The 17,878-nt window shown below is 42.1% G+C and overlaps 1 protein-coding gene and 2 pseudogenes across 1 annotated transcript; 2 read left to right on the forward strand and 1 right to left on the reverse strand.

Annotated features, from left to right (window-relative positions):
• Window positions 1-1,233: 1,233 nt before the first annotated feature.
• On the reverse strand, window positions 1,234-1,814 carry LOC143403973 (ADP-ribosylation factor-like protein 4D; the record flags this gene model as incomplete). The annotated part of the gene is made up of 1 exon (XM_076862326.1): window positions 1,234-1,814. A coding segment is annotated over one exon (498 nt), but the record flags the coding sequence as incomplete, so codon positions are not given.
• A 5,974-nt stretch (window positions 1,815-7,788) lies between these two features.
• LOC143404026 (pantothenate kinase 2, mitochondrial pseudogene) lies at window positions 7,789-8,865 on the forward strand (annotated as a pseudogene).
• A 2,006-nt stretch (window positions 8,866-10,871) lies between these two features.
• On the forward strand, window positions 10,872-17,654 carry LOC143404321 (BTB/POZ domain-containing protein KCTD5-like; annotated as a pseudogene).
• The last annotated feature ends 224 nt before the right edge of the window (window positions 17,655-17,878 follow it).

Here is a 17,878-nt window from a genome sequence, read left to right on the forward strand (position 1 = left end):
TCAGAGGAGATTCTGTTCCTAGCCCCTTTTCTAACTTGTGGTGGCTGCCAGCAATCCTTGTTTTTGACTTTTAACTGCATCACTTTAATCCCTGCCTTTGTCATAAGAGGTATTCACCCTATATGTGTCTCTGGGTCTTCCCGTGACCTTCTTATAAGGTCATCAATCATTGGATTTGGGGGCACATTCTAATCCTGTATGGCCTCATCTTAACTAATTACATTTGCAAAGACCTTATTTCTAAACAAGATCATATTCTGAGGTTCCAATGGACATGAATTTTGCAGATTCCTTTTTCAATCCACTACAAATAGTAAGGCTATTTTGTATGTCTTCAAAAAAAATATTTAAAAGGAAGAAAAGTATTTTCTCTATGGAAATGAGTACCACATATATTCTATCAAAATAGATACATACCAAAATGTACTCAACTAAATTTTTTAATTTACTTTATTTTCATATTCATGTTATTTATGTTATCTTGTACAGGAGTTTTGAAGTGTATAATAAAATAATCCATTCATTATACACTAAGTATAACATAATATGTATGCTGATCATTGTCAACAAATAGTGTGTACATTTTATTAACCCTGTAGAATTAATAAATAAAGGAAGATATAGTAAAATCTTACTATAAGTAGAGTCCAAAAAGTTCTATTATGTAAGAATTATGGCCACATTATTGCAAGGTTAAAAAAAAAACAAATTTCTCAAGTAGATTTCCAGTTAATGTGCATTTTTTTTAGAGGCATCAATCTTTAATAACTTACAGGCAAATGCTAAAAAATAGTTAATACAGAGAACACACATGGCTTATAAAAAGGATTGTGGATATACAAATGTGAGGGAGAGATCTTGGTATTTTCACACAGACACAAAAAATAAAGACTATTATGACTGGCATTTCTATAAAAGCAGCTGGGGAACCCTCCAGCTGGAAGAAGGGAGAATGGGAAGATAGTTCTCATTCATCCTAAATGCATTCTCAGAACCTTCTACCCCCCATAAAATACATCCAAACAATAAGCTAGAGAAGGAAAACAAGAAACAAACCCGAGGTAGAGTCAGCATTTACATTTGTCTCCAATCTTGCAGCCCCTACTTCTCCAGAGGAGAGAATAAAGGAGATATGTGCAAAAACAGCCCCTCTCCCATCCCGTCCCCCAGTGTGGCACCAAAACAGGACCCCCTTGATCCTCGGTCCTTCATTAAGGTGCACAGATCCTGCACTCTGGGCTGACCAAGAGGTCACAGGCCCTGCCTGGCTATCCAAGTGTACAGACCCCTAGTACATGGGGAGGAACAGCCTCAGGTCACCGTCTCTTCTTGCTTGCCCGGGCCACCTTCTTCCTCTTGAGGATCATCTCATACAAGCGCTCAAGGCCTGGCTGCAAGCCCAGCCCATCCACAGCACTGCAGCCCTGCACGTGGGTGAGCGTGGCAGCTGCCAGCTCACGGACTGCCAGCCTCTTCTCCACCTCTGCTGTGCTGAGTGCCCCAGGCTGGTCCTGCTTGTTGGCCAGCACCAGGACGGGAACGCCCTGGTTGTCTGAAGCCCGACTGATTCGATGCAACTCCATCTTGGCCTCTTCTAGTCGCTCAGTCTCTGCAGCATCTACTACAAACACCAGTCCATCTGTCCGGCGGGTGTAGGAGCGCCAAAGTGGTCGCAGCTTCTCCTGACCCCCAACATCCCATACTTGGAAGGTGATTCCGCGGGAGCCCCCCAAGGGCACCCGGATCTTCTCAGTGTTGAAACCTTTTGTGGGGACCGTCTGAACAAACTCCTTGAACTTGAGGCGGTAAAGGAGGGAGGTTGTGCATTTTAATTTATGTTTACATTTATAAAATGTATAAGAAACAAATTATGTTAAAATTGTACCATATATTAAATTTAAAAAGCCTTAAATAATCACAGAGCACTCTTCACCCTGCATACCTTTAGCCTGTCCCCATTTGAGAATTGCAGCCGGGTAAAGTATGAAACCAATTACCAACCCAATTTATGTTATCTTTCTTTTTTTTTTTTATCTTCAATTTATATTATCTTCTTCTTTTTTCCTTTTTTTTTAGTTGTAGACACAACACCTTTATTTATTTATTTATTTATTTTTATGTGGTGCTGAGGATCAAACCCAGTGCCTCACATGTGCCTGTCAAGTTCTCAACCACTGAGCTACAACCACAGCCCTGAATTCACATGATCTTAGAGACACTTTTAGAGTTTTCAGAGAATAAAATCAAGACTAAAGAACTTTAAAAAGATGATAAAGGGAAATTCCATTATGTTGCTTAAGGACAGGGAGGTATTTTAAAAAACAAATCCTTAGACAATGTTATTGAGTGAACACCAGAATGCACATACACAAACCTAGGTGGCACAGCCCCACTACACACTAAGCTGTATCTTCTAGCTACCATGTATAAGGTTTGTCTTGTTAATCAAAGCATCTGCATGCAGCACATGACTCTACAATGAATTGTACAATTCTCATTATCAGAAAGGAGGGAATGCATCTGGGTTTTGAAAAAAGTCAAGTTTTTGTAGCAAAGAGTTGTTTGAAAAAATTTTTCTGAAAGATAAAGATAGTGGATAATGTCTCTTAAAAATTCCTAAAATAATCACAATAACAGGCTTAATAAGGGTACTATGTTGTTTTTTTTTTTAAATGAAGGTCATAAAGCTAAACCACAACTCATTCAAGGCAGTTTTGGCTAAGACTAGGCCAATGATTGTTCCAACTTATTTGAAGAATAGAGGTTAAAGAATTGAAACAAATGTCCTCTAAACACACTTCAAATATCACCCTCCTGCTGGCCTTTTGGTAGGCAGAGGATGACAGACTCTACAAGCCATGCTCCCTGATGAAAACCCAAAGTTAGTAGTCTGAGCTGCTAGTTATGAACATGCTTTAAAACAATTGAGCAGACAGAGAAGTGACCTTTTAAAGATAATATAGCCAAATCAAACTCTGGTTGAATACATGAAACATTCCTACAAGGGAATTCTGGGGTTTCAAGACCCAGCACAAGACTTCTTCTTCCCTACCTTTCTAAGGCCTAATGATAAATGGGAATTAATTCAGAACACCAAGGAAAGCAGGAGGAGAGTTGCCAGTGCAGGAAGTGATGTTAGTGTAGGAGAGTTCAGTCTCCATGGCAGAAACCCAAGGAAGCTTCAGGCTCACTTTGCAGGTGCCTCTAAGGCCTGGGAGCTAAGAGGCTAAAATGGAAGGATGGTTTGAAAGTGGGCCTAGCACATGATGGCACCAGATATCTACCTACACTTCCTACCTTCCTCTGCCATTTTTAAATACATGAAATACCAACTAGCATTTCACCTCTGGGAAAAATAAAATAAGTTTTCTTCTTCTGAAAAAAAGAATAAACTGAGGAGAATTAGGTATGCTGAGGATGGACATCAGTGTCCTCAGTAAAGCCCTCTGCCTTCTTCTTTGGAGTTCCAAACCTCTCCCTGCAAAACTAAAAGGCATCAACATTCTAACCCCAAGATTAAGGCAACTAGTGGGGAAGTCTGTTTATTGACACTGTGGTTAGTTGGGGCTAGGGTTGTGGCTCAGTGGTAGTGCACTTGTCAGGCATGTGTGAGGCACTGGGTTTGATCCTCAGTACCACATAAAAATCAATAAATTAATTAATTAAATAAAGGTATTTGTCCAACCACAATTTAAATATATATATTAAAAAACTGTGGTTAGCTATGTAACAAGAACTTGACTTCCTCATTCCTTAACCTCATGCTTTTCTGGGAAGGGACTACCAGACTGGGCATTTCATTTTCTGGCCTCCCTTATATCCAAATGTAGCTTTTAACTACACGGAATATGAGTAGAAGTGGTGTGTGTCACTTTCAGGCTAGGGCTTTTAAGAAAGCAACTGTGGAGCTGGAATGTAGCACAATGGTACAGCACATGCTAAACATTTTGAGGCCCTGGGTTCTGTACCCAGTGGATGGTGGAGTGGTGGGGAGAAAGTGGGAAATAAAGGAAGGAATAAAGAAAGAAAAAGTGCCTTTCCACATTCTCACTCACCCTGTGCCAGCTGGAAGCAGAAGCCACGAAGGTCAAAGATGCCTGTAGCATCAGTTGAAGGAGCCTGGGTCTCTGTGTCACTACATGAGGAAAAGCCACCCATGAATCAGGAACATCTGAACTATGCTGCAGTTGAGAAACAAGCAAATTTCATAGAAAACAATGAAATTTTGAGGCTTATTTTGGTAACAAGCATTACCATAATTAATTATCCTTCCCATGTACATAGAGCACCCAGCACAGGCACTTAACCTGTGGAAGGAAAGACCTATATATTCAATAGTAAGAAACTCCGAAAAGCTATCTAGAACAGTCCCATTCTTAAATATGATGGACAACTAAAGATCCAGTTTAGTGGTAAAGTGCCCCTAGGTTCAATCCCCGGTAACTCCCCGAATAAAATTGAAGTGTTGAAAGACAAAGAAAATAAGCAGAATAAACAAACAAATCAAAGATTTACTAATCCAGAAAGAAGAACAGAGATTGTAGGCTTATAAAATAGGAAAAAAAAAAACTAAAATATTTGAATTTGTGTTCTTAGAGAAATTTGAAAATATATTAATTACTTCCACAAAATTAGCACTAGATAATCCCACTCCTTGCCCTGTCCCCCTACACATCAAAATAAAAATACAAAAGGAAATTCTTGTATACTAAGCATATGATTGCTAAAATTTTAAAAATCAATTGAAAGTTCATGGGACAGTGTGCCAGGTTTTGTGGCACTTACCTGTAATCCCAGGGAGTCAGGAGACTCAGACAGGAGGATCACAAGTTTCAGACCAGTTCCAGCAACTTAGTAAGACCATGTCTTAAAATAAAAACATAAAAAGGACTGGGTATGTAATTTAGTGGTAAAATGCCCCTAGGTTCAATCCCCAGTAACCCCCCAAATAAAATTGAAGTGTTGAAAGACAAAGACTAGGACCCCTTCTAGAATATAAATCAAAAGATTAGAAAAAGAGAGCTTCAGAGAAGGTGAAACAAAGAAAATAAATCCTTAAGTTCCAACATCCAGCAAATAGAATACAGAAGAAAAATAGCTGGGGATATGGCTCAGTTGGTAGAGTGCTTGCCTCACATGCACAAGGCCCTGGCTTCAATCCCCAGCATCACACACACACACACACACACACACACACAAATGTTGGGCTTGGGGTTGTGGCTCAGTGGTAGATCACTCACCTAGCATGCCTGCGGTGCAAGTGTGAGGCCCTGGATTTGATCCTCAGCACCACATAAGAATGAAATAAAGATAATGTGTCCAACTAAAAAATAATAAATACTTAAAATATTTTTTAAAAAGAATAGAGAAAAAATAAAAATAAGGAAGAATGAAATGGTAAAAATTATAGAGAGATCTCCTCCAAAGTTAAAGACATAACTATTCTTAATAAAGGGGATAAATGAGTACCAAGGAAAAAAAAAGACCATGTCACGTTACCATAAAATTTTAGAACACCAAATGATTAGAGAAAGGATTTTATTTTTATTTTTATATTTTACTGTAGTAAGAACATATAAGATGAGGTCTACCTTTTTTACTACATTTTAAGTTTATGGGACAGTGTGTTCACTGCAAGCACAGTGTTGTACAGAAGATCTCTAGAACTTACTTATCCTGGTTAACTGAAACTTTCTAGACATGGAACAGCAACTGCCCATTCCCCCTCCCCCAGTACCTGGCAGCCACCATTATATTTCTGCTTTTACAAACTTGACTATTTTAGGAATCTCTTGGAAGTGGAATATTGCAGAATATGTCCTTCTGTCATGAACTCATTTCAGTGAGCATAATGCCCTATAAGCTTATCTCTGTTGTTGCAAATGGCAGGATTTTCTTCTTTTTATGGCTGACTAGAATTCCCATTGTGTACATACCACATTTTCTTGATCCATTCACCTCCTGATGGACATTTAGGTTGATTCCATATCTAGGCTATTGTGCACAGTGCTGCGATAAACATAGGAAAAGTAGATTTTTTTAAAAGTCTCTAGAGAAAAAGAGGTCACTTACCAAGAAACAATAATAAACTGGCATCAAACTTCTTATTAGGAACACTTTGTGCTAGAAGAAAATGAAACAATGTCTTCACCATTCTGAGGAGGGAAAAAAATTGAATATACAATTTTGTGTTGCCCTAACTGTTCTTGGTTCCACTAGGGTGCCTCCTTCCCTTAGCAATTTACTTAACACCCCTTCCAGATTTTCGTAACAATGACAATACAACAAACCAAGACAAAACAAGACACAAACATACTGTATCAATCCTCTCCATTTTCTAGAAATGGCCATCCTTCCTCTCATCCTATCTACTTCTAGGGATGAGCAGATTTGCTCCTGTCCTATCTATCTCTAGGGACGGGCAGCTTTTCCTTGTCACTTACCCCCGAGTGTCCCGGGGCTCCCCATATGGGTCACCATCTGTCATAGTCTGGCTGGGCAAAATAACGGGGGTGGGGTGGGGGGGTGGATCTTTACAAGCAACTTGTGAAGGTTGATACAGCAGGAGCCGCTTTATTATGGGACAGAGAAGTATATATACCCAACTAATTACACACAGCTTAACTTAATTAACATAAACTAGATACAGCAGTCAACTAATAAGGAATCCTCATCATCTTAATGATTATACACAGCTTAACTTAATTAACATCATTAGATACAACAGTCAGTCATTAAGGAATCTCTATCATCTCAATGGCTTGCTGGCGTTACTTCTCAAACCACTCCCCCTGGCAAAGTGCCAGGTGCCATCTTGACTTGGTTGTGGCTCTCAACATTGTGCTCTGCCAAACTATAAATCAACATGAAGGCATATGAAAGACATTTTCAAATTTGCAAGTGCTCAGAAATTTTATCTCCCTTCTATGGGTTTGTTTGTTTCTGTTCAATATGCCTTTGGATATATTCCAGAGAAGTGAGGTACAAACCAACAATGATGTAGAATATGAGGGAGTGGAACTAGGAGTGAAGTTTAATAAAAAAACAATTCCAGGTTGAGAGTTGTGCATGGAGTTTGCTAAACAATCTAAATCAGAATAGGAAGCCAGTTGGCCCCCAAATACAATGTCTTCAAGAACAAAAATGAAATGTGGTCTACATTAAAGATATAAAATAATTATGGAAATGTGTGATATCCATGATGTAGTAAAGAAATGTTCTCTCAGTAAAAATAAAAGAAAGACAAATAGAAATATCAGGAAACACAAACAACAAAAATTGTGTAAAATAAGTCATGATACAAATACAAAGCCCATTAAAATACAGCATCATCTTATTTCTGAAATGATAAAAGAGAATTTATTTCATTTGGGCACTAGAACATTCTTCTCCAAGGATTCTAGAGATCATGACCTTAAAACTATAAAAAGAAATGTAATTGTTGCACATTATTTGACTATGCAGTAAATGATAGTTAAAAAGACACAATAATATAAATTAGGGAAAGCACTAATTTTCAATTTTGAGGATAAACCTATAAGCAACATGTGAAAGATGGGTCTCAGGTAAAGAATGAATTTGGCATTGACCTTGAAATGCAAAAACAAAAATACAGCTGACAGAATGTGGAGGTTCAGATACAAGCATGTGGAAGATGGAAGAAAGGAGAAGAGGTCCAATTGCCTCATCAAAGCATATCCAGAGGCTCAAGCAGGACTGCCTCTGAGGAGGCAGGAGGATTCCGGCCCTAGGAGGGCTGTCTGGGGGGGGCAGCGGTGGGGACTGCCAATGGAAGCCGGCCTGATCGGGTCGCCCCTGGAGTGCCATGGCAGGGCCGCCTCCACCTCATCCTCTTGGGCTGGGGAGCCGGCGCGCACAGGCTCGAAGGGCAGAGGTGGGGGTCACTGGGGCATCTGGCTAGCAGCCTGTCAGCGCCTGCTGTTGGGCCTCGACAGATGGTGTGAGGCCCTATGGGCTCAACTCCTACAGCGGCCCTGTTTGGGTCTCTGGCTCGCAGGTCGAAAGCCTCCGGAAAAAGCAGCTGCTTTTTCCATGGTTTGGTTTGGAGACAGGTGGAACCCTGGTCAAGCTGGTTTATTTTGAACCCAAAGACATCACTGCTGAAGAAGAGGAGGAAGAAGTGGAGAGTCTTCAAAGCATTGGAAAGTACTTGACCTCCAATGTGGCTTATGGGTTCATGGGCATTAGGGACATGCACCTGGAGCTGAAGGCCCTGACACTGTGTAGATGCAAAGATAGGTGATCTTCAGCTTTGCCAACTGCATGAGCTAGACTGCTTAATCCAAGGAATTTTATGTATTGACTCAGTTGGTTTCAATGGACTATCACAGTGCAATTACTTTGAAAATCCTGCTGATTCTGAAAAATGTCAGAAGTTACCATTTGAGTTGAAAAACCCACATCCTCTGCTTCTGGTGAACATTGGCTCAGGGGTTAGCATTTTAGCAGTGTACTCCAAAGATAATTACAAGAGGGTCACAGGCACAAGTCTTAGAGGAGGAAATTTTCTTTGGTCTCTGCTGTCTTCTTACTGGCTCTACCACTTTTGAAGAAGTTTTTGAAATGGTATCTTGTGGAGGTAGCACCAAAGTGGATAAAGTAGTGTGAGATATTTATGGAGGAGATTATGAGAGGTTTGGATTGCCAGGCTGGGCTGTAGCTTCGAGAACATTAACCAGGTAGTATTTGTTGGAAATTTCTTGAGAATTAATACCATCGCCATGCAGCTTTTGGCATATGCTTTGGATTATTGGTCCAAGGGACAGTTGAAAGCACTTTTTTTCAGAACATGAAGGTTATTTGGGAGCTGTTGGAGCACTCCTGGAACTGTTGAAGATTCCCTGATTGTTACCTGGGAGGGTATCCTGAAATTTCTACAATGGGATCTATGGAGTTTTGTTTTTTAAAAGACTTACTCAGTTTTATGATCGTGTACTACCTGAATCAAGTTGAGAAATGACATGTATTTTTCTAAGTCATCAAGATAAATTCTTAAAAAATTTCAGTCTAAACTAGCAACCAGTAAGGAAAGAAGCATTAAAAAACAAGTGGACCATGTTCAGGCAGCATGAGAATTGCTGTGTTTAAGTTACCCTTCAGAATAGCGCTGTTACACCTGTGGAATGTTTGGAAATCTCAGCAAAACTCACTGAAGAAGCCTTGGAAGAGCTGTCCCACATTGAGCTGGCTCTGGTTGTGCATTCTATTTTGACTTGCTGTGTGCAGGACAAGCTGCTATGTGTGATAATCTAATCACTGTTTTCTCAGTAGGACCTTAGAGATCACCTGTGTATTACTCTGGTTTGCATTTAGCCTTTGTGTGTACATATTGAAAAATGGTTTATTTTAAGCATCTGCAAACTTAATTTTGTGGGTTAATTCTGTTCCTGAAACTGAAAAAGCAACTTTTAGAAGGGCAGCTCTTGTGTTACTTCTCTAAATCATGGGAAGATCCATATGGAAGGAGAAAACTGCTGACAGAATTCTTTAGCGTAAGGGGCATAATGACCTGACCAAAGTGGGTGAGCTAGTGGAAAAAGCAGAGGCTGGCAGTGTGACACAAAAGAGCCTCTGGAAATGACAGCTCTTCAAGGAACCATGTAGAGAGTATCCTTTCAGACTGAGTAGCAAAGGAGGAACTGAAGTGTCTGCTGATGAAATCTGGGAGCCTCTGGTGCTCATGTGTTTCAGGCTACTTGAGTGTCTTGCTAAGGGCTGGACCTTTTCTTTCTGCTGTGCAGAATAAGTTAAGAAGCCTTCCCCTTGGAGACAGTGCAGCTTTTATATCTAATGTACCAAGTGATGTGGGAATCACAGTTGAAGGCAAGGAAATGCCTGGTATAAAGCAGCCTTGTAACCAGAAGGAAGATCTCAAGACCTTCCCTGTTCTGTGATCTCTACATGTAGCTCAGTTTTTTTCTGGGGTGGAAGAGAGGGGTGAGTAAATTGGGTGTGGGCTGTGTGATGGCAGCAGAGAGCCAGCTTCATGCAGGGAATCCCATAGCCTTTTCCCTGAGTAACATGTGCCTTTATGCATGTGCCTTGACACATCTAGAGTGTGGGTCCAGTTGGGCTGGAGCCTCCTGCAGCATAGTAAGAGGGATGCTGCTGGGATGGCAGTCCACCCTTATTGCAGCCACTCATCTCTAGGCCTTCCACTCTCAGTTGTCTGCTTGTTGGCTGCACTTTCTCCTTGCTACCAAAAACACCACCATCATCTACCCACTTGTACTGGGACTGGAGGTAGGGATTTCTCAGCTCCTGTACCCTTGGCTTTCCTGCTCCGCTGGGCAGATTATTCCTGTGAACGTCCATCTCATGGAGCACATGAGGTTATGACAGTGCTCCACATGGGCAGTCTCCTCAGCCCTGGCTATTCCTACAGTCTAGCCTAGAAGGAAATTGAAGCCCTGAAGAGCAAATATACCCAAGGTCACACAGCTGCAAATGGATAAAACTGGAATCAAGCCCAGATCTGTCTGGACCCAGAGCATGAGCTGTGAATGTCTCGCTGGCCTTCCTCCAATCCACTGCTCCTCTCTTGAGAAGCTGTTTTTCCTCACTTTCTACCTTGTGTTCAGCCCAACCTGTCATTCCATGAGAGTGTTCTTGATAAGCCACCAGTGAACCTCAAGTTACAAATCTAATGGGTATTTCAGGATCATACCTGTGCCAGCTCTTAGCAGGCTCCTCTTGCTTCTCTGCCTTGTGGGATATTTCCATCTTTGCCAGCTTATTCTCTGATGACAGATGGTGTCAGTTCTCAGACACAATCCTGGATCTCCTTAAGCCATCTTGATCTCCTCAAGGCAGCACCCCACCCAGACATGGACCTTGAACTCAAGCCCTAGATGCTGTTTCCTCTCCACCTGTGGACTTCCAAGCTATCCCTGCAGATGTGCACATCCTCATCCAAGCTTCCTGCCATATCACGACCTCCAGCCCAAAAGGTGCACTCAGGTTGGTCACCAAAGCACCTGTCTGCTCTCAGTGGTTGTCCTAGTCTGCTTTCCACCTGGTGGCCTGAGTGTATCACCTTATCCTATCCCCAGTAGAAGCAGTATGTGGGCTGTGGCTATGGTGCAGAGAAAAATATATGGCCTGAACTGATAGGAGGAGGGTGGCTGGTAAGGGGTAGGAGGTGGCTGGGTGTAGGGAGATGAGGGCAGTAAGGGCACCTATGCTTGATTTTGGACTGTCAAATAGGCAGCTGAGTTTTTAAGTCAGAGATACAGAGCTGGATAATGTGCATGCAGATGGGAAAAGCAAGGGGATTTTGTGAATTTCAACAGCATGAGAAAAATAATAGTAATGAAATGGGCAGTGAAGGAATAAGAGACAAAACAAGCTATTCATAGGGGCCTGTGTCTCAGACTGAGTGTAGGTCTTCAGGCACCTGGTGGAGAATGGATGAGGCTGTCCAGATTCAACTCCAAGGTCATAGATGGCCTCACAACAAGTTTTCCTGAAGCCATGAGACTAAAGCTAAGCTACAGATGTCCTAGTGAGGAGTGAGGAGTAGCACTGGCTTAGAGGACTTTGGACCAAGAATTTTTCTCTTCAAGACAAATACTTTCAGCTCTGGGATATATAGCAAGAGGGTTGGCTTGGGGGTGAGTCCTTGGGGTCATGTGGGCTGAACAGGGAAAAAGCCCAGTCCTGCTACTTCAGGCCACCCTGAGTTCACAGTTGGGAGACTGTCAACATGTGCCTGTATAATTGAAGCCAGGGTGGTTGGTAAGGCCTGGACTTCCACTGTAATCCCCATTTGAAGCCTAGCATTCTCACACTATGGCCTGTTAAAGAAGTGGCTAGAGGCATCAGCACCTACCTCCTCTGCTTGAGCAGAACCTTTCCCTTTGTATTTCCAAGTGTTGCTACCCAGGCAACTACTCTGAGTTGAAATGCACACACTCGAACATTAAGTATTTTCAAAACCTGGTTTTTATTTACATGTGTTTCAGTCAATTACATGCATGTTTTGTTTTTAAACAAGTGATTAGCAAAAAAAATACATTAATATTTTAAAATAGCAATTAAATATACAAAAATATACCTTACCAAAAAAAAAAAAAAAGTATATCCAGAATGGGCTACTTCACTAACTCCAAGAGCACTGCCTACTCAGAAGGAACCTCATCTTTCTGGGTTATTTAAGAGCTGGATGGTCAGTCCCCTGCCTCCACCAATGTCTTCCTGCACCTCTCAACATGGAAGACACACACAGCCTTCTAAACACAGGTCAGACCATGTCACTTCTCTGCTCAAAACCTTGCAGTGGTTTCCCATTGAATTTAGAGTTTAAAAAAATCTCTAAATTGATCCATGTGGCCCTCCACCATCTCACACTCCTGCTTTGAGGCTTTTGCTGTTGCCCCATGTCTAGAACTTTCTTCCAAATATATTCACATGGAATACAGAAAGTGAATAGATAGTATCTTTCGTGGTTTTGTTTTGTGTTCCTAGGGATAGAACCCAGGGCCTCCTGCATGCTAGGCAAGTACTTTACCACTCAACTATACCCCTAGCCCTTATTTATTTTTATTTTGAGACACGGTCTCCCTACATTGCCCAGTCTGGTCCCAAACATGCAATCCTCCTGCCTTAACCTCCTGAATAGATGGGATTACAGGTATGAACCACTTTACTCAGAAGACAGTAACTTTTAAATTGAGAAATAAAGAAATATCAGCAAAAGCATATAATTGAATGTCTGGAGGTCATAACCAGAATACTAAAAAGAAAAAAATAATTATTTTTTGCAGTACTGGCAATTAAAAAGTGGTCGCTATTTCTACATATGTACAGTCATGTGCTGAATAACACAGCAGTCCACAAACACAATGGTTGTCCTATAAGATGATATCTAGTGGTTATTGACATTGTAATTGTTCCAGTTTGTATAAGTACATACTGTGGTGTTCATACAATGACAAATTGCCTAAAGGTACATTTTTCAGGATACAGCACAACCATAGGCAATGCATGACAGTATGTATGTTTGTGATGAGCTGAGAAATGAATTCTTGAAGGATATGCACCAGATTACTTTCAGATGTAACTTTTCAGGGATCAGTTGAAAGGAATACAGTGATAAAAATCAGTATTAAAGGTTTTAGTCTTTTTAACCTGCCAAAATGGGAGAATATTTGCCTGTGGCAAGTGGGACTAGGAAAAAGGCAAAACACTTGTTTTTCTATAAAAACTCTCCAATAGTATTTTATTTTTACTTTGATGGAAATTAAAGAAAATCAATTTTAAAAAGGAAAAGAATAAACAGTTCTTGTTTCAGTCTAGCACACACAAAAATGTACACTAGAACCCCAAAGTACCATCACAACTGAGATGATGGTAGATTTGGAAATTTTCAAAGTATTACCAGCTGCTCACTAATAAAATAAGATAACATGAAACATTTGGTTTTAAGCATTTTAACTTCTTGATATCAACCCACAAGGGTTTCAAAATGTTCCTCTATTAACAACATAGTCACTATATGAACATCAGGACCTCTTCTCTTATCAACCTGTCATCTGCTGGGGAACTGGTCCAGTATTTTAGCATTTGATCTTATTTTTTTCCCTCTGGATCATGTGGTTTGCTTGGCCTCTTTATGAGATTGCCAAATGCAAGTGTAACATGCCAAGCCAAACATCTGTCACTAGGCAGCAGAACATTTATTGATCTTACCTAAAAGAGTGTTTTCTACACTAGGAAGCCCAGATGAGGACCCAGCCCTGGTGAATGGTGTGGCTGGACTTCAAGGTCTCAGGGAGCAGCCAGTTTCTCCCCATGCTCACAGAGCCCTGGAGGGCCCAGCGTCTCCTTGTGAAGCGATGTCCAGAAAGAGAACAGGGAGGAAATTCTGATAAGGAAGTGATAGGCAGGTCTACAAAGAGTTCTTTGAGTCACTTCTATAGATTCTATAAAACTCAAGGGCTAAGACTAAAAGTGGCCTCTGCTGCTTATTCATGGGTCAGCCTTGGCATCTGATGCAAATGCTCTTCCAAACCCTAGCCAGCTGGGGGGATAATAAACACAGTTTTGTCCAGACTGTAAGCAAAAGAGAAATTCTGGTTCTCTCCCCCTGATTTTATCCCAGGCAGGAAGGGAAAAAAATAACAAAAGGTTCCTGTATCTCCTCAGCAGATCTTTAGCATGGGAATGAGTATGTTGCCCTGGTTATGAATATCAATTGACTACAACATAATTAAGTGCCAAACCAAACTGGCCTGTGATGCCACATGCCTGTAATCCCAGTGACTAGAGAGGCTGAAGCAGGATGATAGCAAGTTGGAGACCAACCTCAGCAACTTAGTGGTACCCTGTCTCAAAGAGAAAATGAAAAGTGCCAAGGAGGATACAGCTCAATGGTAGAAACTTACCTAGCACGTATGAGGCTCTGTGTTCAATTCCCAGCACAAGGAAAAGGGAGATAGGGGGTGGAGTGGGTGGGTGAAAAGCCATTTGAGGTGTTTAAGATAACAGGGCCCAAAAACTTTATCTGTGCATTTATGTGTGAACTTTTGAGAACAAAGGCCTGAAGACAATATTACAGACCACACAGGTGAATTTATTATGTAGTTTATTAAGTTTATAAGACATCTAACAATTACATTTTGGAAGGGTGTGTTTGGAGAGTAACATGTTGTTAGAGTGCATGATTAGCATGTACAAGGACCTAGGATTAGTCCCCAGCATCAAAAGATACAATATAAGTAAAATAAAAATTGGGAGAAGTTAGCAAATATGACATTCATTTTAGAATTATTAATATCATTCCATTTTTTTCTGACAATGATACTACTCAAGGATTGATTGTCCCTTAAGGTCATTCTTCTTCTTGAAAGAAAACCCCTATTATCACATAATTACCTACCGCTCCCCCATTTCTCCAAAATAGTGGGGCAATGTGTTAGAAAGGGAACTTCATTTTAGAGTACTTTTTTAAATGTCCCCCCCATCCAAGTACTGGGGATTAAAACCAGGGACACTGTACCACTGAGCTACATAATCAGTTCTTTTTATTTTTTTTTATTTTGAGACAGGATCTCACTAAGATACTGAGGCTGGCCTTGGACTTGCGATCCTCCTGCCTCAGCTTCCCCCACTGCTAGGATTATAGGCCTGAACCACCTCATTCAGCTCTCCCACTGCTTCTTGATTTCTCAGTTTTTACGCCTCTAAAGCATGATCCCAGGTATGCATTAAGACCAAGGGTTTTTATGTTTACCTCATAATAAAGGACATTCCTGAAATCGCTCCCTTCCCCCACCCTGTTATTCTCATCTGAACATATTATTTTAATTTATAGCTTCTATCACAGGTTATAATCCTAAATTGTAACTATTTGCCAAAGCATTTCCACTTTCCTCATACAACTGAACTTCATTTCCTGATCTCACTTGCAGTTAGCTGCAGCCAGATGACTGTTCTAGCCAAGGGAATACAGGCAGCAAAAAGTAGCTTCCAGGTCTAGCCTGCAGAGTTCTGCCACATGTAATCCTCCATTCTCTTTTTCCATTCACCAATTTCATAGATAAGATTTAAAGACCCAGAGGAGTATAGAACTTCAAAGGAGAAATGGGTTAGTGCTAATGGAGAGAGTCCAGGATCCTCAAGACATCAGCAACAGCCTGGTTGGATCATTCCCTAACCAAAAGCAAGTTTTTACTGGATTAGTCTTTTGAGTTCTCTCTCTCTCAACTGGACTCTGAACTCAGGGGCACTTTACTGCTAAGCCACATCCAAAACCCTTTTTATTCTGAGACAGGATCTCACTAAGTTGCTGAAGGTCTTGCTAGATTGCTGACACTGGTCTTGAACTTTCATGCCTCCTGCCTCAGCCTCCCATGTCCCTGGAATTAAAGGTAAGCACCACAGCACCCACAGGAGTTTTCTCCTTATAGAAGATTCCAGTTAATAAATTGAAGAAAGAATGATAGAATTAGATTACCACCATTTTAAACACCAATGAATTAATGAATCTAGACAATGATCATCAATGACTGCTATTGGTGATGGAAAGAGGGATCTTTGAGATTATTCACAGAATACTAAGAACCCTTCATTGAGTCTAGGTCTCTCTTTTCTCTTTATATTCACTTCCAGACCATAATCAATCCCAGGATTTTAATACATCTATACATTGATAACTTCCAAAATTATATCTCCTTCTCTAACAATCCAGCAAAGTTCTAGATTTCTATTTTGATCACCTTCTCAAAGTCTCTACTTGGCTGCTTACAAGGAATCTAAAGCATAACATGTCTTCCCCATCTGAGTAGATGAGTCTAGGCCACTATTGTCTATCACCCAGTGACAATCTTCTAAGAGACCCCTTCTAGGAAGTTCTTCAAACAACCTCCAGAGTCAGTTACCTTTGTAAAAACACAAATCAGTGCTGTGGCAGGGCTTGCTGAGATCCTCGTGGAGAATCTCTCAGAGCTGCTGCCAGCAGCACTAGGAGGCCATGGGGCCAGACTGGGAGGTGGCCAATGCTGCCGCTGAAGAGCAGGGCTCAGCTGGTGCCCTGGCTCAGTGCCCTGGCAGCTTGTCCCAGGGGGTCCGGCTCAATGGACTCAATGTCAGTGTCACTTACTTCCTCACCCCCCCAGTAGACACTGTTCCAGGACCGAAATTCTTTCTGTACCGCTTGTGGCAGGCCGACGCCTACCTGGACTCAGACAAGGTGAGGGCCGCACATGCCCCGGACCTGGGCCACAGGACAGCACTGCACCCTGGTGCCCACTGCTGCCTCAGGGACCCCCCCCCACCCCGTCGCTGTGCCAGGGGCGCCCTTTGCCCTGGCCTCCTGCCTCCAGTGGTGGAGGAGGAGGTCCGCCAGACCCCTGACTTGGCTGCAGACCTACTTTTTCTCCCTGGACTCTGGCCCTGGGGTGAAAGGGGTGCCTATTTAATTGACAGGAACCCAGGGACCTTGGAGCTGTGTTGAACTCCTTGAGACATGGGAAGCTGGTCCTTAACAAAGACTTCACTGAGGAAGGAGTGTGGGAAGAAGCAGAATTTTACAACATCACCTCACTCATAAAACTTGTAAAGGACAAAATTAGAGAACGAGACAGCAAAACATCACAGGTGCCAGTGAAGCATGTATACCCTGTGTTCAGTGTCAGGAGGAGGGGCTCACACAGATGGTGTCCACCATGCCTGATGGCTGAAAATTTGAGCAGCTGGTCAGCATGGGCTCCTATTATAACTATGGGAATGAAGACCAGGCCGAGCTCCTCCGTGTGGTTTCCAAGGAGCTGCCCAACACCCCATATGGCACAACCAGTGAGCCCAGCGAGGAGGCCAAGATTTTGCAGGAACAGGGCTCAAGGATGTGAGATGCAGCACTGACAGCTGAAGAAATGATATACTTTTGCCCAAGATTCAGTGAACCACCATGTCCAGGAAGTACGTCTGTGAGAAGAAAACTGCTTTTGATCATTTTTCTAGAGATCTGGGTGTGCATCCTCTTTTGCCTCAGAGGTGGCTGGTGAGAGACAGCCCAGCTGTCTAAGGCCAGGCATCCCCATAGACAGGAGGCACAGGGGCCAGGGGGGCTCTCTGGCAGCCTGCTCTGTACTTTCCCAGTGCTGCATGGGACTGAGGCAGGGTGCTCCCAACAAGCCTGCGCAGTCCTGGTCCTGAAGACCTTCTGAAGGGCAGGGCCCTTGGTGCTACATTCACAGTCTGTGATAGCAGCTCAGGCCTCACCAGGAGGAAGGGGCAGCAGCCATGTGGATTGTCCAGCACACCATGGCTCAAGTCCAGAAGCCTGGTGATCACTGCTTGAGCACCTGAACATCATCCTCGGGTCAGGGAGGATGCTCTGCCTTCAGTGTGATCAGTT

This window comes from Callospermophilus lateralis, chromosome 7 (genome assembly GCF_048772815.1).
Source record: "Callospermophilus lateralis isolate mCalLat2 chromosome 7, mCalLat2.hap1, whole genome shotgun sequence".
NCBI lineage: Eukaryota > Metazoa > Chordata > Mammalia > Rodentia > Sciuridae > Callospermophilus > Callospermophilus lateralis.